The 26,110-nt window shown below is 37.3% G+C and overlaps 1 protein-coding gene across 3 annotated transcripts in view; it reads left to right on the top strand.

The window, feature by feature from the left end:
* Nucleotides 1-26,110, top strand: part of Helz (helicase with zinc finger) — a 165,388-nt gene that overhangs the window by 20,459 nt on the left and 118,819 nt on the right. For all 3 annotated transcript variants that reach the window (XM_058572203.1, XM_046422612.1, XM_046422611.1), the window contains exons 4-6: nucleotides 10,077-10,304; nucleotides 12,365-12,401; nucleotides 24,199-24,323. In XM_058572203.1, the coding sequence (XP_058428186.1) occupies nucleotides 10,095-10,304; nucleotides 12,365-12,401; nucleotides 24,199-24,323 (372 nt within the window). In that variant the 5' untranslated portion in view covers nucleotides 10,077-10,094. The remainder of the gene's footprint in view (nucleotides 1-10,076; nucleotides 10,305-12,364; nucleotides 12,402-24,198; nucleotides 24,324-26,110) is intronic.

Below are 26,110 nucleotides of genomic sequence, written 5' to 3'. Positions count from 1 at the left end.
TTTATGGGGAAGATTTGCTAATGGCAGGGCCATTGGTATCTGTGAATTTGTCCATCTACTATTGCTGTTCTCTGGCAAGCAGACACTGTGTGCTTGTCGTTATCAGCAGTTCTCAACTAGAACTGATTTTGTTCCCTGTGGAGACATTTGTTAATGTGTGTAGACATTTTTGATTTGTCATAGTCAGGATGTGCTACTGGTATTGAGTGGGCAGAGGCCAGGGATGTCACTAAACATTCTACAATGCCCATGATGGTTCCCCCATAGTAAAGACTTATCTAGCTCAAATGTCACTAATGTAAACTTCGGTCTGTATCCTAACTTAGAAATCATTTTGTAATGCTGTTCTTATGTGTAATGGACAAAGTCACTGTAATAATTATTTTATATTTTAAATTATTTTATACTTTTGTTTGATAATTGACTGCACCCAAAGCAATACATGTTTTTATAAGGGGTATAAATATCAGCTATAGATTGAATATTTGAATTCTCTTAAACAAAACTGGGAATTATATATAGCTCACTGAGGTAAACTTGAGGATGTTTAAAGACTAAGGATATGGTATCTAAATATTTTTTGGATTATCCTGTTAATAAAACAATTAGATTTATTTTGTGTTAAAAGTATTAATTTGTTAAATGTAAACATTTAAAATATACGAGTTTTTAAAATTATGAGTTATTTTTAGTTAAAAATTCCAACTGAATAGAGAGTATTTTATTGAACTCATGTATATACCACCCTAATTTTTCTGTTTGTTTGTTTGTGTGATATTGGGGATGGAACCTAGGGCCTTGAAATGTAGGCAAGTGCTCCGGCTGTGAGCTACACCCACAGCCCTATACCACCTATATTCAACATGCTGACAAATACTGTTAAAGTCCTTTTTGAATGCTTCATGTTCCCATTCCTTCAGAGTTTCTACATTTTTTGATATACCAACAATCTCCAAAGGTGCAGGGGCCTAGACTGCTTCTGTCTGTCATCTTGTTCACTCACTGCTGCTGTCTTTTGGCCACTGGCCAGCAACGTTTCCCCCTCATCCCCCACTGTAATTTTAGGCCACAGAGGACTTCAGAACAGTGAAGGGTAGGGGTGGTGGTGAAATTAGTGCCATGGTCAAAGCTGGGGAGCCTGGCAGAGAGCATTTATATAGGCTGGTGAGAGGTGGATGGGACAGATGAGTCCCTGGAGGCCAGTGGGTAGAGTGGGCAAGAGCAGGAGAGTGAGGAAGGAGAAAGCAGCAGGAAATGCAATGGTGACCAGCCAGCTAGAGCGAGCCTTTGTTTTTTATTCTTGGTATTGGGGATTGAATCCAGGGATGCCTTTACCCCTGAGCTATATCCCTGGCCCTTTTTATTTTTATTTTGAGACTGAGACAGACTATTAAATTGCCCAGGCTGGCCTAGAATTTGTGATCCTCCTGCCTCAGTCTCTCAAGTCACTGGGACTAATTCATTTGCCATTTTGCCTAGCATTATTGATCCTTGAAGCATTATCATGACTGTGGGCTCAGGTTTCAGTAGACCTTCTCTGCCCAGGATTTCTCCTGCTATCTGGGTGATAGAGCTAGGGAGAAGCGTGATGGCACTGTCACTGTGTCTTCCTTGGATTATTTTGCAGTTCTCCTTATTAGTGGCAGTGCTTGTCATTTCTTCTTGCCCTTTTATCTAGTTATTCATAGGCTTTATATATGATAGATTCCTTCTTTATTTAAAAATTTTTAGTCGTGTTCCTTTGCCAATGAAACAGAGCTCTCGCTTCTCTCACTTCTTGTGGCATTTGAGGTCATCCGTGGCTTCTCTTCTTCCTCCTTCTCCCTACCTTGAGTCTAAACTGCAGATTTTCTCCCTTTGATGATTTCACTTGGATCCTTCTCTCTGGAAAGCTTGCGTTTACTCTCCCTGTTATCTGCATCGTGAACTCCTGTTCACTCTTTAATTTTTTTATTCTGCTTTGTTATGTGTGACAGCAGAATGCATTACAATTCATATTACACATACAGAACACAATTTTTCATACCTCTGATTATATACAAAGTATATTTACACCATTCCTATCTTCATACATGTTCTTGGATAATAATGTCCATCTTATTTTACCATTATTTTAAACCTCATGCCCTCTTCCTTCCCCTCCCACCCCTTTGCCCTATCTAGAATTCATCTGTTCCTCCCAAGCTCCCCCTCCCTACCCCACTATGAATCAGCCTCCTTATATCAGAGAAATTTAGCATTTGGTTTTTTGTGATTGGCTAACTTCACTTAGCATTATCTTCTCTATCTCCATCCATTTACCTGCAAATGCCATGATTCTATTCTCTTTTATTGCTGAGTAATATTCTATGATGTATACATACCATATATTTTTTTTATTCATTCATCTACTGAAAGACACATAGGTTGGCTCCATAATTTAGTTATTGTGAATTGTGCTGCTATAAACATTGATGTGGCTGTGTCCCTGTAGTATGCTATTTTTAAGTCTTTTGGGTATAGACCAAGGAGAGGGATAGCTGGGTCAAATGATGTTTTCATTCCCAATTTTTCAAGGAATCTCCATACTGCTTTTCATATTGGCTGCACCAATTTGCAGTCTCACCAGCAATGTATGAGTGTGCCTTTTCCCCCACACCCTCGCCAACATTTATTGTTATTTGTATTCTTAATAGTTGCCATTCTGACTGGAGTGAGATGAAATCTTTGAGTAGTTTTGATTTGCTAGAGACGATGAACATTTTTTCATATATTTGTTGACTGAATGTATATCTTCTGAGAAGTGTTCAGGTCCTTGGCCCATTTATTGATTTTTTTTTTTTTTTTGGTGTGTGTGTGTGTGTGTGTGTTTAGCTTTTTGAGTTCTTTATGTACCTTAGAGATGAGTGCTCTATTTGATGTGTGAGGGGTAAAATTTTGCTCCCATTTTTGTAGGCTCTCTGTTCACCTTACTGGTTGTTTCTTTTGTTGAGAAGAAACTTTTTATTTGAATCCATCCCATTTGTTGATTCTTGATTTTAATTCTTGTGCAATAGGAGTCTTGTTAAGGAAGTTGGGCCTAATCTGACATGATGAAGATTAGGGCTTACTTTTTCTTCTATTAGATGTAGGGTTTATGGTTTAATTCCTAGGTCCTTGAACCACTTTTTAAAAAAATGTTATTTTTTAGTTGTGGTTGGACACAATACCTTTATTTTATTTATTTATTTTTGTCCGGGGCTGGGGATCAAACCCAGGGCCTCTTATCACGGAGCCACAACCCCAGCCCCAGGTCCTTGATCCACTTTGAGTTGAGTTTTGTGCATGGTGATAGATAGGGGTTTAATTTCATTTTGTTGCATATGAATTTCCAGTTTTCCTAGCACCATTTGTTGAAGAGGCTATCCAGTGTATGTTTTTGGTTCCTCTGTCTAATAGAAGATAATTGTAATTTTATGGGTTAGTCTCTGTGTCCTCTATTTAGTACCATTGGTTTACCAGTCTGTTTTGGTGCCAATACCATGCTGTTTTTGTTACTGTTACTCTGTAGTATAGTTTAAGGTCTGGTATAGTGATGCCACCTGCTTCATTCTTCTTGCTAAGGATTGCTTTAGCTATTTTGGGTCTCTTATTTTTCCAGATGAATTTCATGACTGGTTTTTCTATTTCTTTTTTTTTTCCCTAAATATTTATTTACTTTTTAGTTGTGGTTGGACACAATATCTTTATTTTATTTATTTATTTTTATGTGGCGCTGAGGATCAAACCTAGGGCCTTAGGTAAGTGCTCTACTGCTGAGCCATAACCCCAGACCCTGCTTTTTCTATTTCTATGAGGAATGTCATTGGGATTTTGATTGGAATTACATTAAATCTGTATAGTGCTTTTGGTAGTATGGCCATTTTGGTAATATTAATTCTGCCTATCCAAGAACAAGGTAGATCTTTCCATCTTCTAAGGTCTTCTTTGGTTTCTTACTTTAGGGTTCTGTAGTTTTCATTGTATAGGTCTTTCACAACTCTCTCTTTAAGTTGATTCTCAAGTATTTTAATTTTTTTGAGGCTACTGTAAATAAGGTAGTTTTCCTCATTTCCCTTTCAGGATCTATCACTGATATACAGAAATGCCTTTGATTTATGGGTGTTGATTTTATATCCTGCTACTTTGGTGAATTCGTTTATTAGTTATAGCAGTTTTCTGGTTGAACTTTTTGGGTCTTCTAGGTATAGAGTCAGGTCGTCAGCAAATAGTGCTAATTTGAGTTCTTCTTTTCCTATCCGTATCCCTTTAATTTTTTTTTGTCTGTCTAATTGCTCTGGCCAGTGTTTCAAGAACTATGTTAAATAGAAGTGGTGAAAGAGGGCATCCCTGTCTTGTTCTGGTTTTTAGAGGGAATGCCTTCAATTTTTCTCCATTTGGATTAATGTTGGTCTGGGGCTTAGCATAGATAGCCTTTATGATGTTGAGATATGTTTCTGTTATCCTAAATTTTTCTAGTGTTTTGAAAATGAAGGGGTACTGTATTTTGTTGAATGCTTTTTCTGTGTCTGTTGAGGTGATCATATGATTCTTACCTTTGAGTCTGTTGATGTGATGAATTATATTTGTTGATTTCCGTATGTTGAACCAACCTTGCATCCCTGGGATGAATCCCACTTGATCATGTTGCACTATTTTTTTGATATGTTTTTGTATTCGATTTGCCAGAATTTTATTGAGAATCTTTGCATCTATGTTCATTAGAGATCTTGATCTGAAGTTTTCTTTCTTTGATGTGTCTTTGTCTGTTTTGGAATCAGGGTGATATTGGCCTCATAGAATAAGTTTGGAAGTGCTCCCTCTTTTTCTGTTTCCTGAAATAAATTGAAGAGTATTGGTATTAGTTCTTCTTTAAAGGTCTTGTAGAACCCGGCTGTGTATCCATATGGTCTTGGGCTTTTGTAGACTTCTGATGATGTCTTCTGTTTCATCTATTTCATTTGATACTGGTCTGTTTAATTGTGTATATCTTCCTGACTCAATTTGGGCAAATCATATGACTTAAGAAATTTGTAAATGCCTTCGATATTTTTTCTATTTTATTGGGGTACAAGTTTTCAAAATAATTTCTAATTATCCTCTGTATTTCTGTAGTGTCTGTTGTGATTTTACCTGTTTCATCACGTATATTAGTAATTTGAATTTTCTGTCTTCTTCTCTTTGTTAACATAGCTAAAGGTCTGTCAATTTTATTTATTTTCTCAAAGAATCAACTTTTTGTCAATTTTTTTCAGTTGTTTCTTTTGTTTCGATTTCATTTATTTCAGCTCTAATTTTAATTATTTCCTGTCTTCTGCTTTTGGTGTTGATTTGTTCTTCTTTTTCTTGGGCTTTACAATGTAATGTTAGGTCATTTATTTTTTGACATCATCTTCTTTTAAGGTATGAACTCCATGCAGTGAACTTTCCTCTTAGTACTGCCTTCATAGTGTCCCAGAGATTTCAACATGTTGTATCAGTGTTCTCATTTACCTCTAGGAATTTTTAATCTCCTCCTTTTACAACCCTTTGTTCATCCAGGAACATATTATTTAGTCTACAGTTGTTGGAATGATTTTTATTTGTTATTGATTTCTAATTTCATTCCATTATGATCTGATAAAATGCAGGGTAGTATCTCTATTTTTTTGTATTTGCTTAGAGTTGCTTTGTGGTATATCATATGGTCTATTTTAAGAGAAGGATCCATGTGCTACTGAGAAGACAGTGTATTTGCTTGTTGAAGGATGAAATATTCTATATATGTCAGTTATTGATTATACTATTAAGTTCTATAGTTTCTTTGCTCACCTTTTGTTTGGAAGATCTGTCCAGTGGTGAGAGAGGTGTGGTAAAGTCACCCAAGATTATTGTGTTTTGGTCAATTTGACTCTTGAGCTTGAGAAGAATTTGTTTGATGAACATAGATGCTCCATTATTTGGGGCATATATTTTTATAATTGTTATATCTTGTTGGTGTATGGTTCCCTTGAGCAGTACGAAATGTCCTTTTTTTGGTCCCTTTTGATAAACTTTAACTTGAAGTCTACTTTATTTGATATGAGGATGGAAACCCCTGCTTGCTTCCACAGTCCATGTGAGGTGTACAATTTTTCCCAACCTTTCACCTTTAGTCTGTGTATGTCTTTTTCTAACAGATGAGTCTCCTGGAGGCAGCATATTGTTGGGTCTTTTTTTTTTTTTTAATCCAATCTGCTAGCCTATGTCTTTTGATTGGTCAGTTTAGGCCATTAACATTCAGGGTTATTATTGAGACATGATTTGTATCCCAGCCATTTTTGTTTTGTAATTTGACTTAGTTTCTCCTTTGATAAGTTTTTCCATTAGTGTAATACTTTCCTCTGCTGATTTTCATTGTTATTTTTTGTTTCCTCTTCTTGGAATGTTTTGCCAAGGATGTCTTGTACGGCCGGTTTTCTAGTTGTAAATTGTTTTAACTTTTGTTTATCATGGAAAGTTTTTATTTCATTATCAAATCTAAATCTTAATTTTTCTGGATACAAGATTCTTGGTTGGCATCCATTTTCTTTCAGAGTTTGATATATGTTGTTTCAGGATCTTCTAGCTTTCAGGGTTTGGGTTTAAAAATCTGCAGTTATCCTAATTGGTTTTGCTCTCTATATAATCTGATTATTTTCTCTTGTGGCTTTTTTTTTTTTTTTATTGTCTCCTCATTTTGTATGTTGGGCATTATCATTATAATGTACCTTGGTGTGGATGTGTTGTAATTTTGTACATTTGATGTCCTGTAAGCTTCTTGAATTTGGTTTTCCAAATCATTCTTAATGTTTGGAAATTTTTCTGATATTATTGAATAGATTGTTCATTCCTTTGGTTTGGAACTCTGTGCCTTCCTGTATACCAAAAACTCTTAAATTTGGTCTTTTTATTTTATCCCATATTTCTTGAATGTTCTGCTCATGTTTTCTTACTATTTTCACTGTGTGGTCTACATTCTTTTCAAGATTACATATTTTGTCTTCATTGTCTGAGGTCCTGTCTTCTAAGTGGTCTACTCTGTTGGTGATGCTTTCAATTGAACTTTTAATTTGGTTTATTGTTACTTTCATTTCAAGGATTTCTGTTTGTTTGTTTTTCTTTTTTAGTACCTGTGTCTCCCTATTGAAGTAATCTTCTGCTTCCTATACTTGTTTATGTAGCTCTTTGTCAAAATGATCTTTTGTTGCCTATATTTGCTCTCTTATGTAATTCTTTAATTCACAGAACATTTTAATGATGTATATCCTGAACTCCTTCTCTGTCATTTCTTCTACTGTGCTAGTCATAGATTCTAATAATGTGGTTTCTTGATTTGTTTGGGGCACTTTCTTTCCTTGTCTTTTCTTGTTGCTCATGTGTCTTCCCTTCTAGCGCTGTGGGTCCACGGCATTACCATTTTTACCTTATAGGCTTATAGTGCTCCTTTAGGGTTCCAATACCTCTCCTTTATGTGGGAGGACAATGTTAACAAAATCCCAAAGTAAACAATATACCACCTATAAACAATTTGTTGCTATTAAGATGTTTAGAGTTTGTTCACAATATACAGAAATGTTGAATTTGATTATAATCTATAATATAATCAGTAGGTCTGTAAAAGTGTTTACATTTTCTGATGGTGGTCAATGAACTGGGGGTCAGTTGTAGGATGATATGCTGAGGAGGCAGAATGTGAGAACATAGAGTTGGTATATCTTAGGAAGTGTGAAAGAGAACTCTAATGAAGAGGGTTAGTAGCAGGAGAATGGACAGGAAGTAATTTTGGGTAGACAAGTACATGGGAAGACAATAGATTACATAAAACAAACACATATGTATTAAGAAAAATAAAGAATGTTAAAATAGTAAAAATTGGAGGAAAAAAAGAAAAAAAAAAGACATATACTATACAGATATAATATACTATTCACATGTTCCAGTCCTCAAAATCCTAATTCATGCAAAGTTCTTGGTTTCACATACGTTGGGGATATGATGCGGGAGAATAGAGGGGGAGAAGAAAAAGAGAACAACAACAATAACAACAACAACAACAAACCTAGAAGAAACCAAGATTGTTAATTGTTTTGGTTGGAGACCAGTATCTTTCTTGCTTCCCTTCTCATCCAATAGGTGGGGTTGTCTGTTGTTAGCTGGTATCTCTGCCATCAGGATGGTGAAGGTAACCAGGATGGGAAGGCTGGTTCTGGTGCAGGACACATGGAAGTGAGTCCCTGGAGGGAGACTGCACCTCAAGGGTCTCTTTTGGGTCTGCTTATATGACTTGAGCGCCCGGTCCTATCTCCCTATTTTGCCTGAAGATTTCCCAGTTCCTCGTCTCTTTGTTAGTTTCCAAACTGTTGCACTCTCTCTCTCTCCCTTTGTAGTTCCTAATTAAGGGACCCTTCTCACCAGGTTTCCTGTGGGCAGCGCCCTGGTCACACTGCTTACCCGTCCCACTGAGAGCTGTTTTGTGTTGGGCAGTTACTGTGATGGGTTACGGGCTAGTGGGGAGAGGGTGGAGTTGGAAACCGGGTACCTGGCCAGCTGGAGTTCCAATTTGGGAGCTGCCCCCCACCAAAGATGGCAAGGAAGGTGACCCAAGATGCAGGCTGGCTGCTTCCAGGGTCAGGGTGTTGGGTTGGATGCGGGGAGCTGGGCAATGGCTTTGTGTGATGTGTTCAGAGATGAGCTCTGTGGCTTGCAGTGTTGCAGCTTTTGGCTGTCCTGGGAGCCTGTAGGATGTCTCCAGGTGCAGGTAGACTACCGCGTGAAGGGCCTATGGCAGTAGCTGCCGAGTCACAAGATGGAGACGACTGGGGAGCCCCACGTTGGTAGATGGGGGTCCACAGGGGAGTGGCGGCCAGAGTTCCTGTGGGTGAATAGCAGCTGAGTGTCCTCATGGGAGCAGAGTGGCGTTTGGGAGTTCTGCGCTGGTGCTGATGTGGTAATCCTGCTAAGGCACTTGGGAGCCCTGTGTAGGCTAGTGGTTGGGAGTTGGGTGCAGGGAGTCGGGAGTCCTGCTCTAACGCTGAGGCCTTGAGCCATGCTGCGGGCACAGCGGGAACAGCTGTGTTGGGGTCATGTGTCACTGTCAGAGAAGCTGTAGTCCCACTAGTTGAGACCCAGGTCACAGAGCGACACAGAATGCTGTTTCCCTCTGGCCTGCCATCTTGGATCGCCCTCCTGTTCACTCTTGAGGCCAGTGCTTGTCTTTAGCAGATGGAATAAGTCTTGTAATCATTCAGTATGCTTTGCCTCTCTTGCTATAGTCCGATTCTCTTGAAGGCAGTGACCTCATGCTTCATCTTTGCATTTGTGGCTATAATTACAGGACCTGGCCCTGAGGAAATGTTTGCTGATTTGAAGCAACGGACAGGTCTAACTTTGATTTTAGCCAGTGTTTTAATAAGTGGAAAAATTTCACACTATATAGATTTTGATTTTCTGCAGTCACAGTTATTGCAAGATTGAAATTGGGAGACTGGAATTTAAAGGTTTGTATATGAAATATGTCTTCACCTTTGGTTAAAAGAAGGAAATCCTTTATGGTTTGTTTTACTTTGTAGTATTTAAAGTCATGATTTATTTATAAATTTGTCTCATTTATAAATTTGATATGATCCTGGCTTATGATCAACACTTTTTTTTTTTTTTGTGGTATCAGGATTGAATTCTGGGGTATTCGACCACTGAGCCACATCCCCAGCCCTATTTTGTATTTTATTTAGAGACAGGATCTCACTGAGTTGCTTAGAACCTCACTTTTGCTGTGGCTGGTTTTGAACTTGTGATCCTCCTGTCTCAGGCTCCAGAGCCACTGGGATTACAGATGTGCGCCACCGCACCTGGTTATGGTTGACGTTTTGACTTGGATATTATTACAGACTTCATAAAATATAAAAGAGAAGTTTAGATTTTGTAGCATCAATAACTTAATTGTGACCTTGAGCCGGAGACTAGTTGAAAGAAACTACTTAGATTGATAATTAAGCAAGTTGAGATAGGAATGGCCTAGAATTTATAATTGCTAAATCTTTAAAAAAATCTCTTACTTTTTCTTTTCTCCCTGTCTTTAGGATTTTTGTCCCTGAGTCATGGAAGACAGAAGAGCTGAAAAGTCATGTGAACAAGCATGTGAGTCACTGAAGAGGCAGGACTATGACATGGCCCTCAAGTACTGCACAGAGGCCCTCCTTTCTCTCGGCCAGTACTCCATGGCAGACTTCTCAGGGCCATGTCCACTGGAGATAGAACGCATCAAAATCGAGAGTCTTCTTTACAGAATTGCCTCATTTTTGCAACTGGTGAGTTAACACTGTTGGCATGCCAATGCGGAACTGGGTAAAATGACCCTTTTTGGTGGTCAGGACTATGGCTGGTTATTCCTGTACAAATCAGCTAATTTTGACTTGAAGAGATATGAGTGAAGTGCCTGGTAGTTTCGGAATATCTTTGATGGTTAAAACTGTGTTTTTAAACTTAGAAAATTGTGCTGTGGTGCAGCATTTTGAATTATTCACTCATTCCACAAGTATTTACTAAGTGACAAGTATTTACTAAGTGACAGTGTGTACCACATACTTCTCTAGGAACTTGGTGAATGTACTGATGAAAGAAGATTCCTTCTTCATGATACTTTTTCTGGTAGGGGAACAGACAAACAATAGCTACTATAAATAAAACACTATAGATTAACTACATGAAAAAAGGAGAGCAGGGCAAGGGAGTACCAGGCTTGGACATAGGGGCAGCTTAAAATATTCAGTGGTCAAGATAGGCCTACTGAGAAGGAGGAGGCAGGGCTGAGCCACAGGGAAAGCTGGAGGAAGAGCAATACAGGCAAAGGGAACAGTCACGCAAAGGCCCTGAGGCAGAAGCATGCCTGCCATGTTTGAGAAATAGCTGGGAGGACATTGTGATTGGAGTAGGGTGTGCATACAGGAGAGGAGAAAGGGCAGAGCCTGTGGTCATCCTAAGGACTGATTGTTTCTGTGAGGCAGGGAGCTGTGGCAGCACTTTGAGTGGAAGAGTGGTATGGTATGATTCAGTAGGAATTATGTGACTTACGTTGAAAAGAGATTATTAAGGAATAAGAGTACATGTAAGAAGACTAGTTTGGAGACTGTTAGAATAATCTAGGCCAAAGATGACAGTGACTCAGCCCCAAACGCTAACAGTGGCGATAGTGAGAAGTTGCTCTTTTGAAGGTGGAAATGGTCAGATTTGCTGGGTGTGGGAATGAGAGAGAGAGCTGTCACAGTCACTTGCCTCAGTTAGAAGAATGGAACTTCCTTCAGCTGAAGTGAGAGACGGTAGAGGGGAGCAGGTTGTGAGCTCACTTTTGGACCTCTGGAGTTGGACATGTCATTTACTATCCTGTGGGAGGCATTGAGTGAGCGTTCGGGTGTGCAGGCATAGAGTTTGGGAGAGTCCGTGGGATACAGTCTAGAGCCTGGTGAACAGAGTGGATAGAGAAGAGAGGACCAAGGCTTTGGTCTTGTGGTACCACAGTGTCAAGAGGTTGGATACAAGAGGAGGAGCCAGCAGAGTGGCCTGAAGAGTAACCTCAGGAAAAGGAAAAGGGAGAAAGCCGGGTGTCCTGGGAGCTGTGTGAAGAAAGTACCACTGACAGAGTGGGCAAACGTTCTCCAGTATCAGTGGCTACCACTGGGCACGTGGCAACGTGAATGTAGCTGTGGATCTGACTGGAGTAGGCGGAGGAGCAGGAGTTTAGACAGGAGCAGGAACAGGGTTAGTGGGAAGCGGGTAGATGAGGTGGTCACAGTCTGGAAATTCTCTCCTCACGGCTCCAGTTTTCTCATTCAAGCTTGGAAGGAACCTGAGGCTAGCTGAAGTGAAAGAAGGTGAGAAGTCTGGGTGGGGGTCAGTGGACAAGGGAGTTGTGCCGGTGTGTGTGTAGAGTGTCATTTGTGTAGAGTGTCGTGTGACCCTCCCTGAACACAGCGTTAGTTCTGCTCTGTGAATTAATGGGTTAAATTTATAACCTTTGTGATTCAACTTTGAGACAAAGATGAGCTTCTCTTTGCTAACATCTTTGTTGAAAGCGGTCCTTGGGCCAGGCATGGTGGTGCACGCTGGTAATCCCAGCGCTTCTGTAATCCCAGCACCTTGGGAGGCTAAGGCAGGAGGAACACCAGATCAAAACCAGCCTCAGCAAAAGCGAGGCACTGAGCAACTCAGTGAGACCCTGTCTCTGAATAAAATACAACATAGGCCTGGGGATGTGGCTTGGTGGTTAAGTGCCCCTGAGTTCAGTCCTTAGTAACAACAACAACAACAACAACAACAACAAAAAGCAGTTCTTGAACTACTTAATTTTATCTTGTATCTTTTTATTTTGCAGAAAAACTATGGACAAGCTGATGAAGATTGTAGGCACGGTATGTTTAAAACCAGTACTCTTTTCTGATTTGAAGATTTTGAATTATTTAATTGAGCAATTAAATAATTAAGGTCCAATTTTTTTTTTCATTTATAATTTCAAAAGCAATTCTGATATTAAAACCTCCCACCTTACCTAGAGACTGGTATGGATGAAGCTTTCCTGCTACCACTGGTATGCATTTAAACACTGCTTCTACTTATGAAAATTGATGTTTCTGTCCACTTCCCAGGAGCTTTGACGATGTGTGCTTTTAAATTTTGTGTGAGTAGTTCTAGTCAGTAAGAGCCCACAAGTAGCACGGATGGATATGAATTATTAAGCTTGGATACATTGAAAAGGAAGACTCATCCCTCCTGAAATATTTTCATTAATCAGGAGATTTTCCTTAGAAAATGGTTAGAACTTTTTCCTGTTTTCTTTTGGGCAGGAAATCGAGATTTATAATAAGATTCTTGTTCTCTGAGTACCCATAATACAGTAACCCTGTTCTTCATGCTGCCGTCTCACTAGAGTGAGTGAGTCTAGGAGCTAGTGGGAGAGGAGTTCTGTACATGTTCTCACACACTCTTGGTGGAATTTTTTGCACAGCTCAGTGACTTGGATAATATGATGTTTCATTTATCCAGAGTTGGACGTTGGGGCCAAGGTGTTTGACATAAGTTAATTTTTTCCCTTCTTACTCTGTTGTGTCAGCACTTCAAAAAGTATTAAGCATTTTTGTTGTAAATCTTACAAAACTATATTAAGTATTCCTGTGGTATAGTGAACATAATTCAGCCATTCATTAAAGATCAGCTACCTCTCGGTGAACCTTGCTTCATAATGTTGTAATAGTTTGGGAGTTAAATAAGAGATATCCTGTACAATATTCCTTTAAAAAAATTCCTGCTATCTTTGGACGTTAAAAAAAATACCAATAGGCAAATAATAATAATTCAAATAATGTAGAGAATTATGAATAAAGGAATGATTTCTCTTTCTTCCCTCAGACTGAAGAAATATTATTATAAGATTGCTATATCTTCTGCAGCTTTCTCTGTAGTGATAAACACAAATGCTTATAATACATAAATAGGGCTTCGCCTTTAAAAATTAAAAAAATAAAAATAAAAATTTGTATCGCGATCCCAAAGCTGCTTGCTTGCTTATATATCAGTACATCCTGGATCTCTAAGTATATACACTAGCTCCAGTTTCTGCTTGATATTCCCTGGAGTGGGGCTGGGGTGTAGCTCAGTGGTATAGCACTTATCTGTAGAATATGGGAGGCCCTGGGTTTGATCCTCAGTGCTGAGAAAGGGAAAAAAAAAAAAATCCTTAGTATGGATGAGTTATAACTCATGAGCTTTAACTATTTTCCTGGATGAGCTTTTACAGGATTCCAGTTTTCTCGTCTGTCTTTATAAACCATCTTGTAATAAACATAAATTCTTCCTTATTATTGCCTTTGTTTCTGTAACATAGTACTAGAAGTTGGATTCCTGGGTTAAGGTGAGTGTGCACGGACAGTTTTTATAGATACATCAGATCAGTGTCAAATGCACATACCCCCAGCAATTTATCTTTCTTTTTTTCTTTAAATTTATTTTTTATTTTCTATACTTTTATTTATTTGTTTTTATTTTTTTTTTATATGGTGCCGGGGATCGAACGCAGTGCCTCATATATGCTAGGCAAGTGCTCTACCACTGAGCCACAACCCCGGCCCACCCTCAGCAATTTAAATGAGAATGCCCATTCCTTGAAATCTCACTAACACTGAAACCTACCAGTCTTGAAATGTTGCTATCTCATGTCTGAGAAACAGTCCCTCTTTAATTTTTACTTTCCTGACTACTAGTGAAGTTGATACAGTCTTCTCATTTTCGAGATAATGTAAGTCAAGGTCACAGAAAGTTCATAACATGAAAAGTCACAGAAAATGAAATGCTTTTGGTGAAGGAACATACGGAAAAGGGTTGTTTTTTTTTCTGTTAATTGTATTATTAAATATTTTAAAATTTAGGAATTACCCATATAAAGGTTGAACCAGTTGTAAGATGAAGTGGTCATGACAAGTCTGATCTGTGGTGTTGAAGGAGTGTGCGGTGGAATGCAGCTTGGTGTAATACATTCACCCCTTTGACCCACTAATCTCATTTCTGGGATACTATCCCAAGTAAATAATCTGAAAGAAGGAAAAAATTGTATGTAGAGTGGTGTTCATTGAAATACTGTGTGTTTAAGTGAAAAATCGATTAGCTTGATTTAGGGTGAAGTTTATTAATTACATTCTATGCACTCCTTGTTTATAAAAATGTGATAAGTAAGAAGTTGGAAAGTGGTCACTTTTTAAAATATAAAGCCATGTATGCGAAGTTGGTAGATTGAAATAGTTGGGAATATTGGCCAAGATTCTTTTTGTAGTTATCGAGTTGTGATATTATATGTATTTTTTTCTTTTTAACTTTCAGCAATGTTATTTTTGTGTAAGAAAATATGCTATGTGGTTGGTTAGTTAGTTAGCAATAAAAAGCAAGACAAGAATCTTGGTCTCTGTTAATTATTGCACTGCTTTGTTACACTGAGATGCTTCCAGGGTTAGCTTTGGATAACTCCTATCTTGAGTGCGCCAGACCATTGACTTGCTTTGCATTTTATGTGCCGTGTGGTCTGGTTGTGTATTTTCTTTCTTTGGGGCTGCTGTTTGCGTTTCTTGCAGCTCTCAGCATGCCTTATTGCAGCTGCCCTCTGCCCTTCTCTCCTTCCTGCTTCTGACCTACTACAGGTTAGGAAATCAGCCCTGAAATCTTTGTTGTGGAATTCAAAAAATGCTTTTTAATTGTGAAAAATTTAAAATATACAGGAAACCAGAGGAACTAGTACAATAAACACTCATATTCTCAGAACTGAGTTTGAACAATAAATGTTCTGTCCATATTTCCTATATTGTTTTCTTAAATAACTGTAAAGTAATCATAGGCATTATGACATCTACCTCTAAATACTTCATTTTTTATTATCTCTAAAAAAAATAAGACAAAGCTACAATATTTTATCCTAATAAAATTGACAATAATTCCCTAATATTATCTAAAACCCAGTCCATAATCAGATTTACCTGATTGTCCTCCAAATACTTTTATGGCTGATTTGTTTAACCAGGAACTAATCAGAGTCATAAAATTTTGAAGTTGAAATTCTACTTCAGTAAGGGAAAACAGGCCCTGGTACCCAGAAAGATGTATAAATATCATGTCTTAATTTGAAAAAAAAAAAAAAAATTCTAAGCAAGGACTCAATGGCATCTAGAAAATAAGTACATAGGCTATGAGTTCATGGATCTTAGTCCCAGGGTCAGTGGTGTGTTGTGAATGGTTAAGGTGGGAAGCCAGCCATCACTCGTTGAGTGAGATGCTTAAGTCAGTTTTCACTATCAGAACATAAAACAGGAAAATTTTGGGAGATTATAATTGGTTTTCCGCCCCTGAAATAATCATTATATATAAAACTTATTTTTTATGTTAACAAAATGAATGAAATAAATGGAGAAAATGAAGTAAAAAAATAATCTCACCAAGACATGTGATGTATAGGCAAAACTTCAGCCTAAACATAAGGCTTCAATAGTTGAAGAAATCCATCATTACAAGTTCCTTTCAGTTTATTACTTGACCTGTGAGGTAAATGATTCAGTAATCAATAGCCCCTAATAAGAGGCTAACCCATGACCTGTTAAATTGATAGGTGATTGAATGAGCCTGCTATACTCTCCTTGGGAAAAAAAGTGGAATCTTCAATTACTTTCTTCTCAGGAGAGTTTTGATTAAATACGGGTAGTCCTAGACTTACATTCTACTTGTTATTTTTTTGACTTTATGATGATATGAAAGCAAGAGACACACATCTGTAACCCTAGCGAGATGGGAGGCTGAGACAGGAGAGTCATAAGTTCAGAGTTAGCCTCAGTAAGCAACTTAGAGAGACCCTGTCTCAAAGTAAACAATAAAAAGGGCTGGGGATGTGGCTCAATGGTAAAGCGCCCCAGTACCTTCCCCCTGCCCCTGCCAAACAAACAACAAACCTCAAACCAAAGAACTCCAGGGCTTTGTGCATACTAGGCAAATATTCCACCACCAAGCTACATTCCTAGCCCTGAATATGGATTTTGATTGTTCTCTGGGCTAGTAATGTCTTGTCCACTAATGTCTCATGATGCTGGCCAATAACAGTGAGCTGAAGCTCCCAGTCAGCCTTGGGATCATGAGGGTGAGCAGTACATTACAGTATGCTGTGGTGATCAGATGTGATGTTGGCTAGGTCGGGTGTAGCAAATGCATTTTTTTCTGTGATGCTAGGAATGGAACTTAGCCTTGTGTGTATTAGGCAGGTGCTCTACACTGGGCTGCACCCCTAGCCCTTAAATGCCTTTTGGATTTACATTATCAATTTACAATGGGTTCATCATGATATAACCCCCTTATTAGTCAAGGAGCTTCTGTAGTTTTAATGATAATTACAAAAGCTTCTTTCTGGAAATATATGTAGTTAATGGGATAACAGTATTTACACTATATCAGTCTTAGGCCCCCTGAAATGTGTTATTTTATTTAATCACATCGTGTTTCTAGTTTTACATATGAGGAAACAGGCTTGTGAGATTAAGTGGTTGAAGAACACAGAGCCAGTTCATAGTGGATGTGAGGTTCCCAAGTGAGGATTTTTTGCTCTGAAAGGCTACCCTGCTCCTTTTTGTCCTCTATTGCTGCCTGTATGTACTTTAAGAGTTTTACAGACATAACAGAATTTGAAATTCTGCAATAAAGGGGCTGTTCATTTATTTTAGAAATGAAAAAGTTGAGGCTCAGAATCATTTAATCATTAATGAGGCGGAGATAAGAATTTGGGTCTTCACACTCTTAGTCTACCAAGTGTTTTATCTATTCACCAGGCTTATATTTTACTTCTCTGTGATACTGGATCAAACCAGAGCTTTGCACATGCCACTGAGCTACATCCCTAGTCCTTTTTAGTTTTTATTTTGAGATGGGGTTTCACTGAGTTGTTGACTGCACTCGAACTTGCAAACCACCTGCCTCAGTCTCCTGAGTCGCTGAGATTACAGGTGTGCACCACCGCACCTGACTTACCAGGTTTTTAAAAGTAGAGATACAGTCTGATTACATTGCTTAATCTATTGTCTTTTAGATACAGGTACTATAACTTCTTTTTAGAAAATTCCCTTTATACAAGCTTTATTTCTCCAATAGGAATTTAAAAAAAACATTTTATTTTGAAAAAACTACAGATTAGAAAGTTGCAGAGATAGCACATATACCCTTCCTACTTTTTCCGGATTGGTTACATATTATATAACCATAGAACAGCATCAGAACCAGGAAATTCACATTAGTCCAATGAGTGTGTATGTTCTGTGTCACATTATCATATGTAGATTTATGAAGCCATGAAGAATCAAGGAACAAAACTGCTCCATTACCATGATTACTTCCCTTGTGCTCTCCCTTTATAGTTACAACCACCATCCTCTCTACCTTTACTAACCCTTGGCAATCTCTGTTCTGCTCTTATCATTTTGTGAGTGTTCTATAAACAGAAATCTTACAGTATGTGACCTTTGAAGATGACTGTTTTCACTCATTGTGTAGTACATTTAAGTTGTGCATGTCAGTAATTCACAATTTTATTCTCCAATAGGAATTTAAGACTTTGTGGAATTAGATCTTGACTTTGACTCATTATTTCCCCTTCATGTTTAGTAACTGTTTGTTGTTGTTGTTTTGTTTTACCTGTGCTGGGGGTTGAACTCAGGGCCTTATGCATGCTTGGGAAGTGATCTATCACTAAGTTATATCTCTAGCCCTATTAACTGTTTTAAGTAAAAGGTCTTCTGTTTAAATTGATAGGAACAAGAAGTTAAATTATAGAATAATGATATTGGGATAGAACATAAAATCAGAAAAGTGAAAGTTTGTTTAATATTTGAGTTAAGATTGAGGACGGGTATACTCCCTGTAAACTAAGTTTTTTAAAAGAAGTATGAGTAGATGTTTAAGGAATAGTCTTTGAACTTATGTGAACTCAGCTGTAGGAGTCTTATGGTTATCTGACTAACTTTGAAATGCCTAGATTTTCTAATTATGCAGTTATAATCATGAGGGATCATTTTTTATATATTTCATGTTGTGACTCAGGGAATACTTGTTAGTGTTAATTTTATATTAACTAGTTATATTTCTACAAAAAAGGTAATTTAAAATAAATGATACTTTGCCTTTATGAAATCTCATTAAACTGTACTGAAGGGCAAACTGAAATTAAAGATGATTATAAACACTTGAAAACAGCTCTCTCCCACTTGCCTAGTGTGTGTGAGGTCTTGGGTTCAATTCCCAGTACTGCAAAAACAAAAAGAAAACTGAAAACAAAAAATCAGAGCTTTCTCCCATGGGGCAAAGAAAATTGTCAGAAGAGTAGCAAAATGCCTGTGCTTTTCTCAGTAAGCAAATTAGTGGGAAAAAGAAAAATTAGCAATTTAACTATGGAAACAATGAAATAAGGGAGTGTCTGAGCAGAGGATTTGAAAAGTCTTGCTTTTTCACAGTTAGGATTTCTCTTGGAGGCCTACAACAGAGATGGCAAAATCTTGAGTTCTGAAACCGAGAGGGAGGCAATGAAGGAGGTTTTTTTTAAAAAAAATTGCATTTTGTTTTTTAATATCTGTATTTATTTTATTTATTTTTATATGATGCTGAAGATTGAACCCAGTGCTTCACATGCGTGAGGCAAGCACTTTATTGCTGAGTTACAACCCCAGCTCCAAGGAGTTTTAAGATAGAAAAATACAGTTAAATAGATTTTGTTCTACAGAAAAACCGTCTTAATCCAGTTGCTGAACAGTTACCAGAGGTTAACTTTGCTATAATCACACAGAAAATGAATCTGTGAAGTTAGGTTCCTTATGAAGAAGTCAGAAGCACTCTAAGCAGCCAGTTCTCTTTTTCTCTCTCATGCACACATAGGCTACAGTTACAAATATCATTTTAACAGTGCTGTAAGTAAAAAGTTTATTCAAGCATGGCAATGAAATAAAATCCTTTCATGATATTCTATGGAACCAGATTTCAGTTGTTTTTATGCTTGTGTGGTCAGTGTTTTAGTTTGTGATTATTTTATACAATGAAGAAATTGAGGAACACTAAAAGAATTAGTGTTAATGTTTAAACTGGAGCACTGAAAATAAGACAGAAGAAATGACCTGTGTTTCTGTAGAATGAAAACATACAGCAAGAAGGCACCCAAGAGTCTTCCTAGTGACCTGCAGGTGAAGAAAAGGGGACTTCCAAAAATAAACAGATTTTAACATTAAAATTTACAGTACACCCAAGGGGGCTGTGAGATCATGAAGACTTTTGTGACAGATTAAAGAACAAATACTCAAAAGAGGAGGGTAATAGAGATTTACAAAAAAGTTTGTTAAGGTGTTTAAAGCTAAACACTTAGAACAGGTCTAGGTAATAAATACCTAATTTTTAATAGTGTTAGGGCTTTTTATTTTCCTATGCATTTCTTCCCCCCGGCCCCTAGGGCTTTGTGGATGCTAGGCAGTTCTCTACCACTTTGCTACATCCCCAGTTTTCCTATATGCTTTTTTTTTTTTTTTTTGGTACCAGGGATTGAACTCGGGGGCACTCAACTACTGAGCCGCATCACCAGCCCTAGTTTGGATTTTATTTAGAGACAGGGTCTCACTGAGTTGCTTAGCACCTCGCTTTTGCTGAGGCTGGCTTTGAACTGGTGATCCTCCTGCCTCAGCTTCCCGAGCTGCTGGGATTACAGGCATGTGCTACCGGGCCTGGCTTGTATGCACCTTTTAAAGGAAACATTTTTATCTGCAAAAGACCTTGGTAGGAAGGACATCAACTGCACAAAAGCTATAACCCACATATCCAAAAGCATCTGTTTACAGTTAGAAGAAAGGAGAAGACAAGGGAAAGGGATGAGGTAGACAAGAATTATGTAACAAAAAATTAGCAACAAGGACACTTGGTGAGATACTGGTATTTGCCACTGTTCTTATTTGATTTGTATTACACTTTTTGATACTTGAAACAGATGGCCATTTTAACCTTCAGTTAGTTAATAACTTTGATTTAGGCCTTCCACTCTTTTGGAGTCTGTTTATATACTTTTGTCCTTTTCCCCATATGTATACTTTTATGTTTGTGGTGAATGGAATCATTATAAAAAAAATCAAATGGGTGATTTTTAGGAAGGGAAATAATTTCAATTTTGAGAGTGATTATACCTAAGCAGTGACTAATTTCACTTTGTTAGTAACTAAAGGATTTAGTTTTTATGATAATTAAAAAATTTCTTTTGAGAATTTTTGGAAAAATGCCTTAATAGGCTAAGCTTTTCAATAAGAAACTTTGGAAAGAACTTAGGAAAGAAATTACCTAATATGGGTCTTGTTGCTGAATAATAAAGAATAACATTCAATATTTTTTATTTTTATGTGGTGCTGAGGATTGAACCCAGCGCCTTGCACGTGCTAGGCGAGTGCTCTACCACTGTGCCACAGCCTCAGTCCCCAAAAGGAATTGCATTTTAATTGTTATTTTTTTTCCCTTGTGAATAGCCAAGTCTATCTAACTGTAACCAAGGCTATTTGTTTTTTGAATGGATACTTCTTTTATATTACTTAAGTTTTAGTACAAAGCATTTCAGTTAAGACATATTTCAGATGTTAGAAAATATTCCAAAAGTTCAGAGTGAAAGGGGATAAGGGACTTGAATGCAAAAACACAGCTGAGGTGTAAGGAGTGCACACTTCCTCTTTTATAACTCCTAGTGGTCAGAAAGAGGCAATTCAGTCTGAGACCAGCTTAAAGTAGAATCCACACATATTTGGTGGGAAGAGAATTTTTCTGCAAGAAAAATTTTTTTTTTTTTTTTTTGCTATTGGGTATTGAACCTAGGGGTGCTATACCCAGCCCTTTTAATATTTTTATTATTATTTAAAAATTTTTTTTTTAGTTATATAAGAACATAATACCATCATTTTATTTATTTATTTTTATGTGGTGCTGAGGATCAAACTCAGTGCCTCATGCTTACCAGACAAGTGCTGTACCACTGAGCCACAAACCCAGCCTTATTTTTTATTTTTGAAATTGGGTCTCACTAAGTTTCTGAAACTAGCCTTGAATTTACGATCCTCCTGCCTTAGCCTCCTAAGTTGCGGGTATTACAGATGTGTGCCACCTCACCCAGTTTTTGGCAAGGAATTTTACTGTGGCAGTGGAGATCAAATCCAGGGGAGCTTTACCACTGCACTTTATTGTCAGCCCTTTTTATTTTCTTATTTTTGAAACAGAGTCTTGTTAATTTGCTGAGGCTGGTCTTGAACTTGTTATCCTCCTGCCTTAGCCTCCCAAGCTGCTGGAATTAATAGGCATGTGCCATTGCACTGGGTCCAGTGGACTTTATACAGTGTGGTCTTCTACTAATATTTAAAGGGAACATTACTTTGAAAATAATTTGGAAAAAAATACAATTTCCAAAATATTTTCTTTTCAGCAAATTATTATTATTATTATTTTTTTCAAAGAAAGCTAAAGAATGTACAAACTAATAATGGACTCTTGGATTTTGTAGTAAAGATTGTAGTAAAGATAAAGATTGCCCTATTATTTGAACCATTAGTAGTTGCAGTGAGAAATAATCTCCAATGACAAGGCATATGTTAGAAATGTGTGAGCCTTGTGATTGTAGTAACTAAATCTACACAGATTTGCAAACAATTTGGGTAGCTTTTTTCATGACCATTGCACTATTAGATTCCTAGTTAACTTGCTGGTTTTGGTAAAGGCTAATTCTTAATTGCTTGGGAATATCTAATGTTGACATTTGCAGTTTCTATTCTTGTGCATTTTAATGCCAAAAAATCTTTTGTCACTGTCAAAAATATGAGAATTTTATTTAGCTGATAAATCTGTAGTTTTAAAAGCTCTTAAGTAGCCAGAAATCATAGGTTGAACAATATTTTTCAGTGGAGCACTTTTCTCTCTCTTTTTTTTTTTAATATATATATTTTTAGTTGTAGATGGACACAGTACCTTTGTTTTATGTATTTATTTTTATGTGGTACTGAGAATTGAACCCAGTGCCTTAAATGTGCTAGGTAAACGCTCCACCACTGAGCTACAACCCAGCCCACTTTTTTCTTTCTGTAGAGACAGTGTCTCACTTTGTTGCTCAGGCTTGTCTCAAAATCGTGGGCTCAGATTATCCTCTCTTTAGCCTCCTGGAATAGATGGGACTACAGGCATCTTCCACCAAGCCTGCCTAGAGCCTTTAAAAAAAATTGACCATGTAGTTTTTTGTTTGTTTGTTTTTAATTGACAGTGCACATATTATAAGGTACAATGTTATTATTTCAAGACATGGATAACATGATCATAGCAGGGTATACCTGTGTTTACCCTGTGTATACCTGTGTCGCTATGTGACTTATACAGTCGAGGGGGAGAAATAAAGAATGTCCATGTGCTTCTGCCCTTTCAATGCTTTATTCACTCAAATCACTCAATACGATTTCACTCTATAGGTTCTCAATCAAGAAAATGACAATCCTTAATGTTAGGCACTGCAGTAGACACAATCAATCCACAGCAAACACTGCAAACACTCTTAATCATGACAGGCTCCTGACAGACATTCCCTCTGCATGCTAAGCTCAAGTGCCAGATCTAAAGTTTCAAGCCTTTGGCTCTAAGTCCAGCAAGTGCACACTTACTCAGACCACAGTGATCATGTCAGGAACCAAGGCAGACTTCTCCTGGGGTGGAGCTGATGGCTGGTTGAGGAGAGGGTTGTAGGGATAAGTTGCAGTTATTACAGGGTCAAGATGTGGCTGTAGAGTTTGAGAGCAGTGAGGAAGATGCAGAGGATCAGGCAAACGATGAGAAGAGTTGGGATGTCAGTGCAGGTCCTCATCAGGCTCTCCAGCATGAGGGCATCACTGTTGGCTGGCTGAATGTCTGTTCATTTGCTCCATCATTTATACTAAATTTTGGGGCTTCTGACCACTCTTTCAGTCCCTATCAGCTGCCGTTGTATTTCTCAGTGATGTTATATGCCCTGGGGTTAAAACATCTGATCTGGTGGTCTCCATCCTGATTTTTTTGCTTCTCCCCCTTATTGGGGTGAGGGCAACATGACAGAGACTTCACTCTGAGCTTATCAGGGTAGTGATAAGGGAGAAGTGATTTGTTTATGTCGGGGCTATGCCTGATGATGATAATATTGGAGACATTCCTGGTGAGACTGCAGATTTCAAAGTGGAGTTTTAAAATGGAGTTGCTTAGGCTAAGGCCTAAGGCCATCCCTACAATCTGTTACTTAAAACATTTATATTTCTTTGTATTGGAAATATTACAAATCCTCTCTAATAGCTATTTTGAAATGTACAATTAGTTGTAGCCAGAAGTAGTTATCCTACTGTACCATAGAACATGAGCTTTTCCTCCAATCTAGCTGCATATTGGAGGACTCCAGTTCTCCCCATGATTTTGTTGTGATTGTAATTGGCTATAGGGTATGGTTTAATATGTTCATTGGCATAAGTTTTCTCTGTCCTTCATGTCTTGGACAGATGTGAAACACCAATGTTTTCATCATGTATTTGTAGTTATTCTTTCATGTATGGAAGCCATGCTTGTGTTAACATTATAATTAAAATGTGTATCAAACGCCACATTGTTAATGATGCTATTCTTTGATGGCAGTGCTGGGAGAAGGACTGGCCAAGGGAGAGGGTGCCTTTCGGACGGTGCTTTGCTGCATGCAGCTGAAAGGAAAGCTCCAGCCTGTATCCACCATCCTTGCCAAGTCACTGACGGGAGAGTCCCTGGTATGTTGATGGGCTTGAAATTTGAATGCCTGAGGACCTTTGACTCCTTAGTTGTATTATGGGAAAAAAATAGTGTGCATTTTTCCTCTTAGGTCTTCCTTTCAGAAATCAAAGTTCACGAGACTCTTGAGATTTTCTGTTGAGAAGCTTATTTTTTTCCTTTAACAAAATTATGTTTAAATTATTGGATTGTTTTAGCTTATAATTATGTATTTTAATATCACATGTACTTATCAAATATTTTAAAGTATAGGATTACTAAATGATTTCCTTTTTTAAAAAATTTTTTTAGTTGTTGATGGACACACAATATCTTTATTTATTTTATGTGGTGCTGAGGATTGAACCCAGTGCCTCACACATGTGAGGCAAGTGCTTTACCACTGAGTTACAGCCCCTTCCCCTAAATGATTTTCTTTAAAAATACAATTTCATAGAGCCTCAGAGCATCTTTTAAAATGCTTCTTATAGTATTCTTAAATTAAGCCATTTATTTTATAAAATTTGTTCTAACTATTGTCATGTAAGAAAAAATTTTGTTTAAACTTGTCTAGACTATATAATAATTTTGTTTCTGAAGATGGTATGTGTATAAATTAATATCCATAACCGCTCTGACGGAATTATGTAATTATTCAGATTTAGGACCCATGAAAAAACATGTAGCATTCAATTTTCTGAAAAAGTTGTTTTGGTTGGGATAAATGAAAGAGTACTTGTTTTGAACTTTAGAGTTGATAATCTATAGAAATTGAAAAAGAGGGGCTGGAGTTGTAGCTCAGCTGTACAGTGCTTGCCTCATACATGTGAGGCACTGGGTTCGATTCCCAGCACCACATATAAATAAGCAAAAAAAATAAAGGTCCATCAACAACTAAGATAAAAGAAAAAAGAAAAGAAAAAGAGATAGTAACTTTTTTACCAGTTGTTAGTGGTATAAACATGGCTGAAATTTTTCAGGAATTATAATGAAAAATAGTGAAAACAAGAAATGTATATGTATACTTTGCTGTGCAGTGTGTGACTTATTCGTACTTACTCTTCTGAATTGATATGAAAATCTAGGGCACAGTTACATTTTCACTGCAAAGATATATATTGGGTACAAAAATAGAAATTAGGAAAGTACTTGGTAGATTTTAAGTTATTGGCCCATCTCAGGTAGTCATTTTCTAAGGAATTATTATGTGGTGAATTGTTTTTTTTAATTGTCAGTGTCTCTTGATTTCACACACTTTACAAATGAATTTAAAAGTAAAATATATTATTAATATAGCAAAATTAGATATTAATTCTAAATAGATAGTCAAGAGTATCTCTCATTTATAATTAAGATAATCCTATGCTTTTTTTTGTGCGTAAGCTAAACTTTTTACAGTTGTACCCATCGGGCTTTTAAATTTAGAACTAGTAAAAAGTAATTTGCTTATAAATCTCAAGTGAAATTTGAGTTTTAGAAACATGAATATTTTCCTTCAATAACTTCATTATTGAGCCATATTTAAAGCAGTATGATCATTTTATGTGAATCTTGGAGTCATAGATAACTGTTTTGAGTTCTCCATTTTCCATATATAAAATCATTAATCCTAGGGGAAAAAAGTAAAAACATTTAGATTTGTTTTTAAATTCACTTACATTTTGCTGTACAGGGATACCTGTTTGAATTTTTTATTGAATTAATTTTAAACTCTTTTTTTTATAAGGTGCATACAGAGTCATGCATACTGAATTAGTTTTTCCTGTTAACCTTTTTTTTTTTGGAGTTGTAGATGGGCAGTATGCCT

The sequence above is a fragment of the Marmota monax genome, unplaced genomic scaffold, assembly GCF_021218885.2.
Source record: "Marmota monax isolate L192 unplaced genomic scaffold, Marmota_monax_Labrador192_F-V1.1 WCK01_AAM20220418_F8-fsc00173, whole genome shotgun sequence".
Taxonomy (NCBI): domain Eukaryota; kingdom Metazoa; phylum Chordata; class Mammalia; order Rodentia; family Sciuridae; genus Marmota; species Marmota monax.
The sequence above is the reverse complement of the archived record's forward strand: the minus strand, read 5'-3'. Positions and strand labels throughout refer to the sequence as shown.